Consider the following 20,195-nt stretch of genomic DNA (forward strand, 5'->3'; position numbering starts at 1 on the left):
TTGCATCTCTAGTTTCCAGGTTAATAAATGACTTTCAAAGTTAATTTCTGGGCAACAACCAGAGGAACCATGGGGGAGATGTAAGAAGAGGTGGTAAGTGCTCAATGCGCTAAAACCAGTGCTATTTCACATAATAAACATCTGTATGTATGAAAGTAGATAACGTTGAGGAAATCACTTTTCTCTACGTTATCTGCAAACATCTAACAATTTCGCCGTCGCCAATGGAAAATCATTCAGATGTTATAAAACAAAAGAGGGTCTTGCATGGATCGCCAGAAGGGGAGTTTTCTCTCCCCCACTCCAGCTTCGCCTCGATAAAATGCAATACAGGAAGAGCTATAGCGCCAAAATAAGTGCATCACCCCCAAGTGTAAAACTCAATTATTTTATTTTGCTTCAAATAAATGTAAAATGTTGCAGTCAGTATTAAATAACATCATATATATATATATATATATATATATATATACCACTGCACAAGGGGCCGGCACTCTCTCTCCAATGTGAATGCTCCGGTGCACTTCCCCAAAAACATGTAATCACAGCAAAAAACGGGATGGCACTCAGCGAGACTCCAATATAAATAAGGAACACAGCACTACTTTGCTAAAGTCAACGTTTCAGTGTTGGCACACTTTTATCAAGACATACATAACAGCAATAGTACATACTAGGGGTGTGCACCGGCCACTTTTCGTGTTTTGTGTTTTGGTTTTGGATCTGGATCTTTCTTTGTGTTTTGGATCTGGATTGGTTTTGCCAAAGCCACCCTTCCGTGTTTTGGGTTCTGGGTTTTGTGTTTTGGATCTGTATTTTTTTTTTAAAAAGCATAAAAACAGCTAAAATCACAGAATGTGTGGGTTTTTCTGCTCCTATGCTATTATTAACCTCAATAACCTTAATTTCCACTCATTTCCAGTCTATTCTGAACACCTCACAATAGTGTTTTTATGTCCAAAAGGTTGCACTGAGGTAGCTGGATGACTATGCTAAGCGACACGAGTGGGCGGCACAAACACGTGGCCCATCTAGGAGTGACACTGCAGTGGCAGACAGGATGGCAGTTTGAAAAACTAGGCCCCAAACAGTACATACTGCAAAGAAAAAAAAGAGGTGCAAGATGGAATTGTCCTTGGGCCCTCCCACCCACCCTTATGTTGTATAAATAGGACATGCACACTTTAACAAACCAATAATTTCAGCACCAGGGTCTGCCACATGACTGTGGCTGAAATGATTGGTTCGTTTGGGCCCCCACAAAACCAGCTGGCAATGAATCTGTCCCTGCACAAACTGGCTCTATGGAGGCAAGATGTCGTCCTCATCCTCCTCATCCACCGATTCCTCACCCTCTTCAGTGTTGTGTACATCCTCATCCTCACAGAATATTAATTCGTCCCCGCTGGAATCCACAACCACAGGTCCCCCTGTACGTTCAGGAGGCTGGTCTCCCTGGAAGAGTTGATAATTCATTTTATGAACATCATCTTCTCCACATTTTGTGGAAGCAACCTCCTATGCCTTTCGCTGACAAGGTTCCCGGCTGCACTAAACACTCTTTCGGAGTACACACTGGAGGGGGGGCAACTCAGGTAAAATAGAGCCAGTTTGTACAGGGACCTCCAAATTGCTTCTTTTTCCTGCCAGTACAGGTACGGACTGTCTGACATGCCTACTTGGATGTTGTCACCGATGTAATCCTTTAACAGACAGACGCACGCTTGTCACTGCTGCTTTAAGGATGCAGGTGCGGCTACAGCCCACACATTTCACAAAGACAGAAAAAAAAAGAAGAATATTTTTATTGTTTGTGGAGCGCACTTTGAGGGTTACACCACCCTTTAACAGACAGACGCACGCTTGTCGCTGCTGCTTTGAGGACAGTATCATATGCAGTGACAGTAGACTTGTCAGAAATTGTTGGCACGTCCTTCAGTCCGGACCAGATGTCCAAACCGGCCCTTGACTTATGACACAGGCGCACGCTTGGCGCTGCTACTGTGTTGATGCACATGCGGCTACATCGCACACAAGTCACAAACACATAAAAAAAATAGTTTTTTATTTTTTGGAGCACTTTGAGGGTTACACCACCCTTTAACAGACAGATGCACGCTTGCCGCTGCTGCTTTGAGGATTCAAGTGCGGCTACAGCCCACACAATTCACAAAGACAGAAAAAAAAAGAATATTTTTATTGTTTGTGGAGTGCACTTTGAGGGTTACACCACTCTTTAACAGGCAGACGCACGCTTGCCACTGCTGCTTTGAGGATGCAGGTGCGGCTACAGCCCACACAACTCACAAAGACAGAAAAAAAAGAAGAATATTTTTATTGTTTGTGGAGCGCACTTTGAGGGTTACACCACCCTTTAACAGACAGACGCACGCTTGTCGCTGCTGCTTTAAGGATGCAGGTGCGGCTACAGCCCACACATTTCACAAAGACAGAAAAAAAAATAAGAATTTTTTTATTGTTTGTGGAGCGCACTTTGAGGGTTACACCACCCTTTAACAGACAGACGCACGCTTGTCGCTGCTGCTTTGAGGACAGTATCATATGCAGTGACAGTAGACTTGTCAGAAATTGTTGGCACGTCCTTCAGTCCGGACCAGATGTCCAAACCGGCCCTTGACTTATGACACAGGCGCACGCTTGGCGCTGCTACTGTGTTGATGCACGTGCGGCTACATCGCACACAAGTCACAAACACATAAAAAAAATTGTTTTTTATTTTTTGGAGCACTTTGAGGGTTACACCACCCTTTAACAGACAGACGCACGCTTGTCGCTGCTGCTTTGAGGATTCAAGTGCGGCTACAGCCCACACAATTCACAAAGACAGAAAAAAAAAGAAGAATATTTTTATTGTTTGTGGAGTGCACTTTGAGGGTTACACCACTCTTTAACAGACTCACGCTTGTCGCTGCTGCTTTGAGGATGCAAGTGCGGCTACAGCCTACACAATTCACAAAGACAGAAAAAAAAAGAATATTTTTATTGTTTGTGGAGCGCACTTTGAGGGTTACACCACCCTTTAACAGACAGACGCATGCTTGTCGCTGCTGCTTTGAGGATGCAGGTGCGGCTACAGCCCACACAATTCACAAAGACAGAAAAAAAAAGAAGAATATTTTTATTGTTTGTGGAGCGCACTTTGAGGGTTACACCACCCTTTAACAGACAGACGCACGCTTGTCGCTGCTGCTTTGAGGATGCAGGTGGAATCTAGACGGGATTTGGAACCGGGGACACACTACCTCCATCAATTGTCTAAATCCCACTGCACTAATGGCGGATACCGGACCCACGTCTAACACCAACATAGCAGTCAAGGCCTCAGTTATACATTTTGCTTCAGGATGACTGCTGTTGTACTTCATCCTCATCGTTAGGGACTGTTGGAGGGTAAATTGTTTAGTAAAAGTAGTGGTGTTCCTACTTCCTCTCTGGGATGATGAACAACTCCCAGCAGCAGCAACAGCACTAGGAGGAAGTGGTTCTTGATCTTTCCCTATTTTATTTTTATCAGAGAAAGTTTGGTCCTCCATTTATGTTATATTGATATATACGTGCGGCTAAAGCGCACACAAACACAGAAAATATTTTTTTATTTTTGCTGGAGAGTAGTGCACTTTGTGGGTTACACCACCCTTTAAGAAATGAGCCAGCCGGCCCTTTACTTATGACACAGTCGCATGCTTGGCACTACTTTGTTGATGCACGTGCGGCTACTGCGCACACAATTCACAAACACAGAAAAAATGTTTTATTTGGTTTGGACTGGAGTGTACTTTGGGGGTTACAGCACCCTTTAACGGTCAAGCCAGCCGGCCCTTTACTTATGACACAGGCGCACGCTTGGCACTACTTTGTTGATGCACGTGCGGCTACTGCACACACAATTCACAAACACAGAAAATATTTTGTTATTTGGTTTGGAGTGTACTTTGGGGGTTATAGCACCCTTTAACGGTCAAGCCAGCCGGCCCTTTACTTATGACACAGGCGCACGCTTGGCACTACTTTGTTGATGCACGTGCGGCTACTGCGCACACAATTCACAAACACAGAAAATATTTTTTTATTTGGTTTGGAGTGTACTTTGGGGGTTACAGCACCCTTTAACGGTCAAGCCAGCCAGCCCTTTACTTATGACACAGGCGCACGCTTGGCACTACTTTGTTGATGCACGTGCGGCTACTGCGCACACAATTCACAAACACAGAAAAAATTTTTTTATTTGGTTTGGAGTGTACTTTGGGGGTTACAGCAGCCTTTAACGGTCAAGCCAGCCGGCCCTTTACTTATGACACAGGCGCACGCTTGGCACTACTTTGTTGATGCACGTGCGGCTACTGCGCACACAATTCACAAACACAGAAAATATTTTTTTATTTGGTTTGGACTGGAGTGTACTTTGGGGGTTACAGCACCCTTTAACGGTCAAGCCAGCCGGCCCTTTACTTATGACACAGGCACACGCTTGGCACTACTTTGTTGATGCACGTGCGGCTACTGCGCACACAATTCACAAACACAGAAAAAATATTATTTTTTTAGCACTTGGGGGGAGCACCCCTGATGGACAGAGCACCCCCTGGACAACACTACAGCACCCCTTTAGGACTGGGACACTGCACAGGACTTTGGAGTGGACACAGCCCCTATGGAGAACTGACTGCACAACACAGTCCAGCCAGCCCCTATGGACTTTGAAGTAGTGGACACAGCCCCTATTAACAACAGCAGCACAGCACAACACAGCCAGCCCCTATGGACTTTGAAGTAGTGGACACAGCCCCTATGGACAACAGCAGCACAGCGCAGCACAGCACAGCACAACACTACTCTGCACTACACTACACAGCCCAGCCAGCCCTAACTCCCACCCTCCCTCTTCACTGTCCACAGCACAGTGAGAAAATGGCGCCGACGCGGGTACCTTATATAGGATCCAAAACCCGCGAGACCCGGAAGGCGGGATGATGACGTTTTGCCTCGATTTCAGATCCGAGTCAGGCGGGAAAAGTCGAGCCTGACTCGGATCTGCCTCGGTTCGGGGGGGCTCGGGGGGGGTCGGATTTCAGAAATCCGAACCCACTCACCCCTAGTACATACCTTATGTAGACTTCACCCTGTGCTCCACCACCATGTCACATCCCGTCGGGAGTTCGATGACGTCACGTATGGCGCTATGACGCCGGCGTCACCGTCATCCCAGGGGGCGTGTCCACCCAGTGTGTTAAAGGATCACCATGGCAACCAAACAAGCGGCTTTAACAAAAACTGTATAAAAAGACAACAGATATATATCAAAAAGACAATCACAACAGATATAGTTATACCCATATAATCTATTAACAAAAGTACAACAGCGGTACCCATACCTAAGCACTGGTAAGCACAAAAGACAACCATCTATATTGAAGAACGCATGTGTTTATATTAGTATCATGAGAAGCAATGAAATGAATTCATTTCATTCAATCCAAAAGGTTTGAGTGTCCGCAAGTTATATATCCATCTTGCTTCATGTTGAAGCAAAATCCGAGATAGGGGTTGGATTTTGTATGTCTTGATAAAAGTGCGCCAACACTGAAACGTTGACTTTAGCAAAGTAGTGCTGTGTTCCTTATTTATATTGGAGTCTCGCTGAGTGCCATCCCGTTTTTTGCTGTGATTATATACATATATATATATATATAATTTAAAAAGCAAACAGACAGCCCTGTGTGAATTGCTGCACTGAAAAGATATCCAAACCTTTCTGAAGCTATGTATTAATAGCGTTCATTCTAGCACCCTGCACCTGTCGCAACCTGTGCAGTTCCTCTTTCCTGCCTGGGGTGTCACTCTCTGCTCTGGTGCTTCTAGGACACTCTGGTCTATCTCAGCAGTTTGTTGCATCAGCTGAGTGTGCTAGAAGCACCAGAGCAGAGAGCTACACCCCAGGCAGGAAAGAGGTACTGCACGGGTTGTGACAGGTACAGGGTGCTAGAATGAACACTATTTTAAGGGGATGTAGTTTTAGTAGACCGGCAGCCGCATGACCTCCTAAGGGAGTGTTAGGGTTGGGGGGGGGGAGGGGAGGGTTTGTATTCTTACGGGCGCCCGTCGGGATCTTCATCCGTGGGTCTCTCACTGTCGGGATTAGAACCGGCTGCCATTGAGCTGCCGGTATTTCAATCCCATTCCATTTTACGTTTGGTTCATTTGCCATATGCTGACAATGTGGAGTGTAATTCATCTTCCTTCTAGTGTAGGGTTAGGCAACTTGTGGCACTCCAGCTGCTGTGGAACTACACATCTTAGCATGCCGTGCCACAGTTTTAGCATGCCTTAACAGTAAAACTGTGGCAGTGCATGCTGGGATGTGTAGTTCCACAGGTTGCCTTCCCATATTCTAGTGAGTAGTCTGATCTGCTATATGCCTAGTTGTATGTGCAAAGAAATACATTTTTATTTTTCTTCAATGTTTTTTTTAAATCCAGTATGTTTTTTTTTATTGAATTAGACAACACAGTTTCCAGATCTTCACAAATGTTTAAAAATCAAGGAGAAAGACCTGCAGGACTGTAGATGAGATCAGGACTAAAGGTTGTGCTGCGGAAGAACACGGGAACTATGACAATATAATTTTATCATAAAACAATCAGGGGGGGAATTCAATTAGCAGCAGCAGTTTACCGCAGGTGAAAGAGGATCGTAGCCTTGGGCTTTAACACCAGGGGGTATTCAATTAGAGCCCCTTTTTCCCACCCCATAAAATTACCTATGGGTTAACACGGTCTCTGCACCCTTGAACATGCATTTTTTTTAAGGCCTAGACGAGCAGATGGGAAACCACCTTACACCTGGGGAATGCAAGTCTTAACAGTGATCGCAAAATACGCGCTATAGCGCGTTTTTACGTTCTACAAGCAGTGAGGGACTCAGTTTCTAAAAATGTGCGGGTCCCGCAGGACGCGTTGTGAGTTACTGACCTGTGTGAGCCGCAGAGCCAATAAATGTCCTCAGTGTCTCCCCAACAAATCCCAACAGTCCTGGAAACTTGTCTTGCGCTCGCCTCCAGCCATTGGCAGCAGCGCTTGTCCAACGCATGTGTCGTTACTATCAGCTCACTCTGCCTCAAATCTGCCACGCAGCTCCAAGTTTCTGGCTGCCAGTGCCAGCATTTGTGCCCCTCCTCCCATCATGTGCTGAATCCCGGGCCACAGAATGGCAGCATAACATCCTCTCCCCACAATGCATTGGATTTAACTCAGAGGTTTGCTAACAGGGATGATCTACAAGTGAGCGGATAGCATCTGAAGTCTACCTGTGACTGTCCACGCAGGAGGCCAGGGAGGTGGACACTGCCCGGAATAGAATGGAGCTGGAGGTCCTTCCCTACCCAAAGCACTGTCTGCTGCTAACCCTCTCCAGTACTGCCTGTTATCTACCCTTATCCCCTCCCTACCCCCAGTACTACCTTCCTCTAACCCCCTCCTTGCTACCCCAGCACTGTCCCAACTGCTGTCTACACTTTACCCCCAATTCTACCCCAACTTCTCCCTGCCTCAGACTCCAGCTCTACCCCAACTGCTGTTTACCCTTATACCCTCTACCCCAAGTGCTACCTAACCCCATCTCTGTCCCAACTGCTGCCTGCCCTCATCCCCATAATATGTGATGGGACACAGAAACCGTGGCGTAGGACCCCAATGCTCTAAAGTGAGGGGCCCCTGGGGCCTACAATTTTTTCTGCTCAGCGCAATCACTGGTCTTAAGCTAGGAATGCTCATTAGTATAAAACTCATAATTTCTTTACATTCTAGCCAGGGACCCCAAACAGCACAGAATTCCTCATATTTATCCCTGATAGGAGATAGTGGTATGACAGACTGGATCGCTATAGACTAACTGTGAGTGGGTCAGGAAGTGGTCACTTAAAAATGGGTCATGTCAACATGACACACAACCCTTTCTCGTCACTCTGAACATTCCTTTCCATATGCACATTAACCCCAGTAGTGCTCCTTATACAGTACCCCCAGTATGCAATGTCCCCAGTAGTGGTCCCTCTTATGCAGGCCCCTAGTAGTGCCCTTTGTACAGTACCCCCAGTAGTGGTCCCCCTTATGCAGCCCCAAATTAGTTCCCCCTATACATTGTCCCTAGTAGTGGTCCCCCTTTTGCAGCCTCTCTTTAGTTCCCCTTATACAGTGTCCCCAGTAATGGTCCCCCTTATGCAGTGCCCCATGTAGTGGTCCCCACTATGCAGTGCCCCTTATATAGTGCCCCCAGTAGTAGTCCCCCAATGCAGTGCCCCTAGTAGTGGTACCCCCTATGCAGTGCCATTTATATAGTGCCCCCAGTAGTAGACCCCCCGATGCAGTGCCCCCAGTAGTGTTCCCTCTTATGCAGGCCCCCAGTAGTAATCCCCCCTATCCAGTGCCCCTTATACAGTGCCCCCTGTAGTGGTCCTCCCTATTTAATGCCCCCAGTAGTGGTGCCCCCAGTAGCAGCCCCCCCAGTAGTAGTCCCAGTAGAGGTCGCCCCTCCCGATACAGTGCCCCCAGTAGTAGTCTCCCCCTGAAGTGCCCCCAGTAGAAGTCCCCCCCAGTACTGCCCCCAGTAGTGGTCCTCCCAATCCAGTGCCCCCAGTAGTAGTCCTCCCCAGTAGTAGTCCCCCTAAGTAGTGCCCCCAGTAGTAGTCTCCCTCCAGTAATTCCCCCAGTACTGCTGCCCCCCGTGCAGTGCCCCCAGTAGTTGTCCCCCCAGTAGTAGTCCTCCCCCTCTCTCCTATGCAGCGCAGACAAATACAAGTAAACAAAGAAAAAAAAAACTTACCTGAATCCCTGCTCCGGCTACTGCTCCCGCCGCCATCCGCACATCAGTTCTCCTGGGCTCGCACGCTCTGCATTATGGGAGAGACGTCATGATGTCTCTCCCATTACCCACTGCAGGAGCTGGAAGGCGGAGCTCATGAGTGAGCTCCAGTCCGGCTCTTGCAGTGGGTGTAGCAGCCAATGAGAGTCTGTCTGACTCTCATTGGCTGCTGGTTAAGACGCTGCTGCAAGCCAAGGGCCATCACTGTCCATCTGCTCTGCCTCCACCATGGAACTTAGGATGATGCGCACTCTATGCTCCGTAAACAAGGTGTCTGCGTCCTTCCTTATTTCTAACACATGGCAGGAAAAATTATAGATTATGTACGTCTCATTAGTGGACAGACACTTGTAACGTAGGACATTACTTAGCTGGTCGATGGTGTACATCAGTTTTTCAGGCGCCATTTTGTTGATGATCTCAGGTAAACTTTCCATTAACAGTGGGGAACAGAAGAGCTTAAGCAGCTGAAGATCATACTCTATGTTCTGGATAAATTCCCTGGAGGGCAGCATAATGGGTAATTTCTTCTTGTCTTCATGCAGAGTCCCATCCGATGTTACATGGACTCTATGCATAGTGTTTATAAAAAGGTAAGATAGACTTACCAGTTGTAATTCAACTATCACATAGTCACAAAATTCTCAGAGAGTAGCGCTGTGGGACAAACTATCACCACAAAATGGCTGCCACTGACTAGTCAGCCCTTATGTAGGGCTGTGTGGCATTATGACATCACCGTTATACTCACAATAGCCTGCTGAGCATCACTGGACTGGGCTGAGACCTCTGCACCCCATTATTGATACCTGATTTAAACCTCTATGCAATCCTACCTATACCTTCTAAATTCCTGCTTACACCTTCTAAAATTGTCGCAATTTAGCGTATTGAGTCGCACAGTAAATAAATGCCTTCAGACTTTGAATGTGGTTCCAAAGCACAAAAAGTTATTATTCAGTATAAAAAAACAGATGGTTACACGCTGTGATCTAAAGACAATTAGCGCAAATAAATCACACAGACCCAAGGTACAGTTGTTATATACGCACGCGCTTTGGGCCTAGATACCAGCATTAGCAACCTCCGTCAACAGCACAGCAAGAAGACTCAAGACTGGGGTCATAGAGTGCACATCAGGGGCGTATCTTCCTATAGGCCTGGATGGCCCTCGCCAGGGGCGCCGGCACCACCATCAAAGAAAATGAGCCCCGGTCTCCTTCTGTCTCCTCTGCTCTTATCAGTGTCCTCCATTCATTGTTAATGTGTATCAGGCTTCTTATATGTCCCTTTATATCAGAAACATTTAAAATTAGAGAGACTAATTTTTTTTTTTTTTCTAATATATCTCTTCTCCCACAATACCCACCACATACCAATCACCACTCACTAATTCCCATATATCAACCTTGCAGGAAAAGAGTGCAAGCAACACATCAACCACAATGCTCTATTCGCAAGGTAATTTGCATATATGCAAATTATCTTGCCCACAATGCACCTTGTTTGTTATTGATGCCCTCTTTTCCTGTGTTGCTGACATATAGAAATTAATAAACAGTGCTTACATGTAGTAAGTGTTATAACTGAAAAAATATAAAAAAATATATATATATTAAAAAAAAAGTATATATATATATATATATATATATATATATATATATATTGTCTCCCTATTTCTACAGGTGTGTAAGTTGAACTACCCCCAGTGTAAATTCTAATAAGTTTATCTTTTCTTCAGTATGGGGAATTGACCATGATCTTTATAGGTTGTGGATACTCAGGTGTTAGGATTAAGACATGATCCTAATATGGACTGGTTTTATTAATGTGTGAGAGATTGCAATGAACCCATGTGGGATGTTTTACCAGTGAATTATATGGCAGAGTTAAAAAGCACAATGCAGTGTAGACAGTCCAATTTGAATATATGTAAATTATTTTACCCATAATGCATGTTTGTTTTTGTTGCTATGTTTTCAAGTTTTTCTTGTGTTTTTTGTTTTTAATAAATAGTGGTTTGCAATAGAGTAAGTTCTGTAAAAGATATATATATTAAAAAGAGAAATTAAAAAAATATTCTCCTTATTTCTACAGGTGTCTGAATTAAACTACCCCAAGTGTGTGTTTTATTTTTTTCAAGTAGAAGCAGTCATTGGAGGGGGGTGCCAGTCCCTTAGTTTGCCAGGGGCGTGCAGACCCCAAGATACACCCCTTTTGCACATATATAGTCTTTCTGGAATTGGCAATACAATGGACATGAGCTGGTATTGTTTCATTGGTTCTTCTTCTTTGGTCTTCTGTTACGACATAGTTCATTGGTCTGTTTGTACTTGAGAAGTTCAGCCTCCCAGTGGCTCTTTGTGTACTTTTTCCTGCCGCATAACTAAGCAATGAACACTTCATACATTGTACATTCTATCACCTAATTCCCTATAGTTCATAACTTGCAGATGCTTGTAGCGATTTCCCCACTGATAGAACCGGAGATCTGCAAATACACAGCGGATCAGAATGGCACCAAACATGATCTACTTATTATGTACTAAACCATAGATATCATATAACATGCATCATTGAAAATATAAATAACACTTTGGGTAATAACCTTTATTACTGCGGAATCTTTTTATGTAATTTGTGTATGTGTAAGTGTAAGAGAATATTGCATAAAGTTGCTAGTATGCGTGGTGTGTTTATTTGTAGAGTGCTTATGATAAACAGCGCAACTGTGCGTAATGTGCAGTGTTTATGCATGTGAGTCTGTGTGTGTTTTATGCATGTAAGTCTATTTATAATGAATTTAATATATATATATATATATATATATATATATATATATATTATCCCTTACTAACATATATTTAAAACTATAATGCAAGGTGTTACAAGCAGCTAGGTTCACTTTCAAGCAGGGTGGGGACCCCAGCTGATTGTCGTTGCCACTGCGTCTGGTAAGCGAAACCTCTGACCATTGCTAATTCAGACAAATTCAATTGTGCATATCAATGTCTGGGTTATATTTCAATTGCCACAGCCATACTTGTCTATATGCGGGGCTTCCCAATTTATATGTAAAACACTCACAGTATCCTGGTGTATTGTTTTTTAATTACTTTTCTCAGACATGTATACAAAAGCTGTTTCTTGTTACTAACTAAACCCTGCATGAATATTGTGTTTGTCAGTGTGAGAGTGTTGTATATTATTCACTATTTAGTGTTGTGCGAATGTGTGGATACGTGCGCACACTGGGTGCGTGCGCACGCAATGTTACATCGTGGATTGTACCAACATAAATCGGGTAGTGGACGACCAAATCGTCCGATAACAGTTCAATTGCGGTCGCATGCAATTATTCGACTTCGACAGTCCACCCTTTGATAGCCAGTCAAACGCTATCACAACCTGTTTTGAATCTGTTTAGCCATGCATGAGAATATACCATTTAATGTTATTATGGTATGACACAGTTTGGTCATTTGAACCATTAGATAATGTGTCTCAAGGACGGTGAAACAACCCTTATACGACATCTGCGGATCCTTAAGGGACCATGGGCAGGATGTGGGAACTCATCTAACCGATAAAGGAAGTTTGGGAAGGAGGATTGGGACTGCATTACCTAAGATGACTTAAAATAACATCAACGAAATATTTATGCACAACCACACAAATCCAGATCACATTATTATAGGGGACATTCTAATTCAGGGTTATAATACAGTTCTTTCTTAACCTTGGTATCCATATCTCTATCGCTTACCACCACCATCTCAATTTCTCGGTCCACCCTAGTACGTTTCCTACACCTCAACACATTAGGAACACATCTGACACACAAGCCAATTACTAAGATGACAGTGATTATGAGGATCAGAAGTTTACCCACTGTAGCAACCAATTTCTGGACCCACTCTCCTAGACCGGGGAACCATTTTACAGGGTTCAACCACGCGAACCACTCCTCTACCTGTTCCTCAACTTCAGTCAATGAAGCATTATGGTTCTTCTGGAATTCCCATTTTAACTGCAGAATTTCATCCATCTTCCGGTCTATCACCTCCTTGGGATCACTGGTGTTATTTGTAATGTACGTGCAACATTTTACACCAAACTGGGTGGCCAATGTCACACAGTACCCTCCTGTGACAGCTGTTAAATAATTTAACACTAACTCTTTACCTGTATACCTAAATGTGTCATCATACATCTCGGTGATATTATCTATTAATTTTGTAAGATCTTGGATATAAATCAAATTTAAAGTACCCCGAGCGATCCTGGTGGGATCTAGCGCTACCAACACGTGGAAGCCAGTTGTCTCACTAATCAACTGCGTAGCTGTATGTATGTTACCAGGTATGTTTCTTTTGTCACTGTGTTTATAATGTGTATGAAGATATGGAGATGGGGTTTTTCTGTGGATACCAAGCATTTCACCATGTGTAAGGGTCATAATTTCTGGAAGTATTCTTCCCAAATAACATAAACCTTCTGAACGCGGGGAGAGCCACTTCTACGCTTTTCTACCACAAATATACATCATCAGGGAGAACATAAGGGATTGAAAACATCATTGTCATTATACACATTTCTCTTGCATATAATCCTACTTCAGGTTCTCCCATCTGGTCAAAACACGTCTCTGGTTGTATAATCTTGGCACAATACCCTTCTGGTACCCTACCAACCATTTCTTTAGTATCACTAAGTGTATACCAATACCTAAAGTGTTTCCCGTTGATCTAATTGTGCGTAACAGTTCATAATTCATTGGTTCATTATCAGCTCTCAGTGAGAAGGTCATCATCTGGTTATTTCCCGTCACTTCCCAACTCCCTGGTTTATTGGGGTTGGTTATGTTCAAACATAAAAGTGCTCTATCTACTTGAAATTGGTGGAGTTTAAAATGAGGCAGCTTGGATGAGAGGAATTTTCCATCCAGCGTTTTCCCTTTTTGTAATTCTAAGATTTCTGAAACATTCAATGGAAATGGCACCAACAATACATTATGCTGTTCCTGAGGCACGTGTGAGCACACCCAACAATCAGTTTGATTTAAAACTTTGCCTACCATGTTATGATAATCCTCTAAAGGATACCCACCCCAATACGGGTTATATTTAGGTTGGCACCATTGGATACATTTTTCATCAACTAGGGACCCACAAAGTTTACAAATACAGAAATCCTGAGAAGATAAACCTTCACACTGTCCCCGAATTTCAGATATCACAGATCTCTTAACAATTACTGTACCAAGATTGGTCAGACACTCCCCTGATTGGCATAGCACTCCTCCTCTCGACTCCACTCCATTAACATCAACATCAGCTCCCATCTCCTTTATCTGTCCTCCATCACAGAAACCGGAAATCCCCAGACAAACCAAGATGATGGAAACTCTGGAAGAGAATATAAAAATTAACACAGCAGACCAGTCCATTGCCGCAGCAAGGACCTGCAAATTTCTTTAGTTCAGATATCTCACTGCAACCTTTTAATCCTCCCGGAACAAGCTCGCAATCGACAGGTCCATGTTATCAGCCTCGTCTCCGCCTTGTTTCTCCACCGGTTGGTTGACCTTTTTGCAGTGAGTGGAATGGACCCAGGTATCTCTCTTGGCCACCTTCAAAGATGTGGTTCTCGTCAGCAACACCTGATACGGACCTTCCCAACGATCAGTCAAACAACCTGAATGCAAGAAATTTCTAATCATAACATATTCTCCAGGTTCAACATCATGACAGTTTGTTTCAGGCATATCATGGGACAACAATTTCAGTTTCTGCTGTTGCTGTTTTAACTGTTTATTCATTTTTATAAGATACCTTACAGTTACCTCATTGTTACCTTTCAAATCTTCCTTTCAATTCAATTCAGGGGTTTTTAACATGTTGAATTTCCCTCAATCGACGAATCGCTGATCATCGATGGCCGCCAATCAACGGATTGGGTTGGATCGGCAGAACGGGGAATTATTCACACTCTTGTCATACTTGTTTAGACTAAGTAGCCTGGAAAAAAATATTTTCGCCATTACATTTTGCTATTATGAATAATATATATTTTATTCTGTTTCAGATCTTGTGTACGTAACATATTACATGGATAACTCTATAACAAATCCATTTTTGGCATGGCAGAATGCAGGAAGTCCAGACTTTCCAACTATTAAAGAATTTAAAGAAATACGTGAGAGAGAGGTAAGATATAGATAGTACAGCTTTCATCTCAAATCACAAAAATTGTCTTTACTTTATTGAGACTAGCATAATGTACTGTAATATGAAGAACCTCGTTTTATGTTCTCTTGCAGACAATGTGAAAATTCAGTGGGTTATAGCTGTCACCTCTTTGCATGCTGTGTATTATATTTGCGATCCTTTCCAGACCTTGCCACTCCCCACAATGATGTCATACATCACCCTAATGATCATATATATACAAAGAAAAAAGGGAATCAAATGTATTACGGGTTCACTCTAACCCTCCTTCGAGAATAAAATTCTTTTACTTTTATTAGGTGTGTTAAAGATATTAAATCAGACTTATGTAAATACAATATACAATATACAATGTTATTTATTATTTATGTAATTAATACAACATTTCATTATCTGTGCTTTATCATAGCTTTAATACTAGTAAAAGAATTTTATTCTCGAAGGAGGGTTGGAGTCCACCCGTAATACAATTGATTCCCTTTTTTCTTTGTATGTATATGTCCATTGTTTTGAATCAATGGGTAGCACCTAGTAACATTGAGCACATACAATTTAATTATACAGTGGAACTGTATGGATAGCCATAGAATTATCCCTCATTGATTTACTGATTACATGTAACCTAGTGCGGGTCTTCCTATCATTTTGTGTGAGCTGCTCCTATAGAGTCTGGGCACTAGAGTGTGCCCAGAGTCTACAGCGCATACGCAGGTCACTGGGAAAATGGCGCCGTGGCCATTTTGCCGGTGTTTTTCCCCTTGCACATTGCGTATGCGCAAAACATGTAGCTATTTTCCAGGCGATTTTGACAGCGCTGATACCGGCACCGACGTAGGACTCCGGAGGTGGAGAGGTAAGTATTAAAAATATGGATGCAGGGTGTGCGGTGTGGACCCTTCACCCATTATAGATACACCCTGTCCTGACTGTTGAACACTGCTAGCACCAGATATAGATATAGACCCTGCACCCATTATAGATACACCCCTGTTCTGACTGTTGAACACTGCTAGCACCATTATTGAAACTAGATAAAGTTGTATAACAAAGATATATTTTTCAACATTCAGCCATTGGTGTTTATAAGACAAAATAATAATATATAGGGTTAGAGCGCCATTAGAAACATTTAGAAGCAGGTACAGTCTGGATGTTCATTGTATTTTGTGCACACAGCTGTCACCTTGAATGTTGTATATATTGTGCAAGACCTCCAAAGTGCTTCTTGGTACAGAAGGGTATTTGATGATGGGCCGGGTCCTTCAAATATTGATGGCTTTCTGTACAGTGAAGCTGAGCAGACATGACTAAGGTTTCTCCTACCAGGCATCATTAATAGATCAATAAAAAATGTATGTAATAGCCTTTATTATTAGATCCAGTTGCTGTTAAATCTTGTAATGTTGGCAGTAGGTGAGACCTATTACAGAGACTCTTCCCTAGTTTCATTGTGGATTGCCTCCTTTTTCTATTTCCCTTACCACATTCATATGCTGTCTGTTAGCAATGGAGAGTGCACAGATACAAAGGTTTTATAATAGTAACTAAAGTAATATATATATGTTTTATATAAAAGTAACTGGGTGATTTTTTTTCTTTGTTTTTTTTTATTTGTTATAAGGATCCAGTTATGGAAGAACCTACTGCATTCCCTAAAGATGGAAACCTGATTCTTAAAGGTCCACTTCTCACTCCCTCCTTGCTTCTTGTTCACATATGTGAACGACCTCATTCTCCTCCTGGAAAGGTGAGAGTGGAAGCTGTTACTGTACATCTAAGCCGTGTTCCCCTATACAATGTATAGATATGCAGCAATTTATGGTGTGTAATTTGTCATACAAACCTTTACTTTGTGCAGTGGATGACAAAGTTATTTTGTCTCCAGTCACAAGTTCTCAATGATGGTTACATCAAGCCTAGCATTTGCGCCATACTTGCCAACTGTACCAGAATGTCCGGGAGGCTGACAAATTTTGCAACATCATGGCCCCGTCCCCTGCTGTACAATGCTGCATGGCCTTGGATAACGGAAGGCGGAGCCACAATAACGCAAACCACACTCCCCCATTCCCCCACACACACCACAGCCACCACATGTTTGCTCCCACCAGGAGAATTTAAAGGTTGGCAAGTGTGATATGCACATTGTCACATATCGTAAGAGAAGATAGTATTGCCTAGGATCTGAATGCAGATGAAGTGACACCACTCTTGGGTAATGTGCTCCCAAAATTGCAAGTAAATCTAATTATTTCTTTGTTACAGTTTTTAGAAATGGTATCTGTGCTTTCTTCTAAGGTCACCGGGCTTCGCATTATACCTCTCTTTAAAGGGCAGGTAGCAGTGGTTTGGAGTGATGAATACGTAGTAACTAGGTAAATTTATGTTTCACAATTACTGCATTTTGTATTTTACTGTAACCACCTGGGTGCTAGAGATGATTGAGAGTGAGACCACATACTACTGTACATGCAATTAGTAAATGCTACTTATTAAAACAAACAAAAAACAATATATGCTGTATATGTCTGTTTTACCTGATTTAAACTGAAGAACACTCAAGGCCGTTCCATCTATGTGACCAGATAAGAGTCTGGCATTTGGTAGCACGGCCCTAGGTTGCAGCAGAGATTGGTACCTCACTTGGCCTTCCCAGAAGCTTCAGTCTCCGTGCGCTGCAATAACTGATGGAAACCAATCACCTGCACATCCTCCTGTAAACACTGTATCAGGAGCTTGGTGATAGTGTGAGGACAGTTCAGGCAGGAGAGGGGAAAAAAGCATTCTCATTCTCCTACTGTACCTCTACCCCGCTACCACTGCCAGTCTCTGCACTCTATACAGGGATTGCAGGTGTATGTGTGTGTGTGAGAGAATGTAATCATTAGGCTCTGCTGTAGGCAGAACTGTCCTATTAATATCTAAAGGGATATTATAGCAGAGTATACTTATATGATTTGTATCAGTATGGGCACATACAGATAGTGGACAAAATAAATGGAAACATCTGGTAAATGATGGACCCCAAACATATTGAAAACAAGTGCTTCCACACAGCTGTGGCTTGTGCATTAAAAAAGCATAACATCCCAACCTGTTCATGTACAACAATGCTGGCCTTCACTTATCACAAGCATAGCTTCGAGGATCATTTTTGGACACTTTTAACAGGATCTTCAGTGATCTTGACACTTCTTGAAACTTCCTAATGTTTCATGAGCAACCAATCATGTCATAGATTCTGTTAGCATGGAACTCTGAAGGAAAAACATAATCTACAGAGAGCAGGAGTAGCTGGAAGCATGTATTCCAAAATCATGATGTCTGTGCATTAAATCAAACTTTAAGGTAAAACAGGTGTACTTAAACAGATCAACTGACTGCGAATTTCAACTTGTGGTACAAGTAGTCCGGTTCAGGCAAAATGGTCTGACGAGATCTCCATGGAGGAAGATATTAAGATATTATCGTGTATTATGCATAACCCACACCTGGGTATGCACATATTTAAGGTGGCTACCAAATAGTGGAGGATAATGATATGTGCATGTGTCATGCCAGTCTAGTGCTGGTTTTCCATATGGATGACTTTTATTTGTGGGACGCACTTTCCTGCCATGATTTGGGCGTACTGATAGTCTTAGAAAGCAAGGACGATGCTAATTGCAACTGCATGGTATATGGAGTGATCTTCACCTATTTTGCAGGTGGTGTTGGTACATAATGTGGCCATTTTTTCTTTGATGATAATGCTCCATGCACAGTCCTTGCATGGTTAGGGATTACCATATGAGTTGATAAATATGATACTTCTCAGTCACCAGATCTGAACTGAGCATTTCTTAAATATTTTACAATAACCATCAACCAAATGAAGAACTGTGCTGCATAACCTCCTGCACAAGTGCAGATGTGGATAGACCAAAAGCCACTGGCCCATCTAAGTGATTTTATATGGGTGTTTCCAATTATTGCCCACAACCTGTATCCAATACAGTATCTACAGTACATGCAACTCATGTGGTTCTGGTTTTACAGGTGTCTGAAGACCTATGAAGTGGAATTTTCCTTTGATGGATTCATCTTCAGTCGAATAAACAAAAAAAAAATATTTTTTACTTTATTTACCTACAGCCCTGGTGAGTTTTGTTATATGTTTATACCATAGTTTTTTCTTTTTAATGCAATTTTGTTATTTGTACAAAACAAACTCATGTTGCAATAATTACATTTGTTTGATGTATACATATGTTATGTCAATCTGTTTTCCATGTTAAACATTTGAATTTAGAGTTACATTAGGATTGTTGTACAGTAAGTTTGGTAAACACTGTCGATATATATAATTTGAATAATGAACCATATATTGCAAGTGCATCAGCTGGTGTGTACACCCGATATGTCTGTGACCTGCGTCGGCCCTGCTGCACAGGGCCATCTGACTATGTGTACAGGTGACCCGCTGACCAACACTAATGTCTTAAATTTAAATGCCCGCCCAGTTGTGATGTCAGGTCAGATATATTGAGTGGCCAATTGGTAAGTGTGTATAGCTTACAAATCAGCTGCTTGGACAATGGATCAGTCTGCTGATTTAATTGTGTTCCCAGCATAAGAATAGCAATTTTATATAAATTCACTTGTGCTCACTAAAATAACATTTCCAGTGTTTTCAATGAAAATGCTAAATTGTTACAATTGGGCAAGGTCTATGTCCCTGACAGGTAAATAGAGGTACAGGCAGATAGTACATGATAGGTCCTCTGTGTTACACAAGTGTACTTCTGATGATCTACATTGCTTGAGTGGAACTATTGCAATGGTTTTAAAAAAATGAAATATACCTCTGTCCGTCCACCACCACCACCACCAGAAACTTTCCTTAACAGTCAACTAATATGTTGTCTGGGAATCGATATGTAATGCTGGCTGTCGGGATGCCTCCTGCCAGAATACCGACAGTGGTATCCCGATAGTTGGTATCCCGACAGGGGTTAGGTAAGTATACTTACCCTCCCCCCTTATCCCCCTAGCCCTCCCTTTTTGTAGCCTAACCCTAACCCTCAGCACCCCGCACCCTAACCCTCC

General features: G+C 42.8%; 1 protein-coding gene across 2 annotated transcripts in view; it reads left to right on the forward strand.

The window, feature by feature from the left end:
• IDUA (alpha-L-iduronidase) overlaps positions 1–20,195 on the forward strand; it is a 215,464-nt gene that overhangs the window by 190,976 nt on the left and 4,293 nt on the right. For both annotated transcript variants that reach the window (XM_088481439.1, XM_088481440.1), the window contains exons 10-13: positions 14,965–15,086; positions 16,729–16,854; positions 17,406–17,482; positions 19,146–19,246. In XM_088481439.1, coding sequence (XP_088337565.1) covers positions 14,965–15,086; positions 16,729–16,854; positions 17,406–17,482; positions 19,146–19,246 — 426 coding nt within the window. The remainder of the gene's footprint in view (positions 1–14,964; positions 15,087–16,728; positions 16,855–17,405; positions 17,483–19,145; positions 19,247–20,195) is intronic.

The sequence above is a fragment of the Taudactylus pleione genome, unplaced genomic scaffold, assembly GCF_031769625.1.
Source record: "Taudactylus pleione unplaced genomic scaffold, aTauple2 ptg000273l, whole genome shotgun sequence".
In the NCBI taxonomy this organism is placed as follows: Eukaryota; Metazoa; Chordata; class Amphibia; order Anura; family Myobatrachidae; genus Taudactylus; species Taudactylus pleione.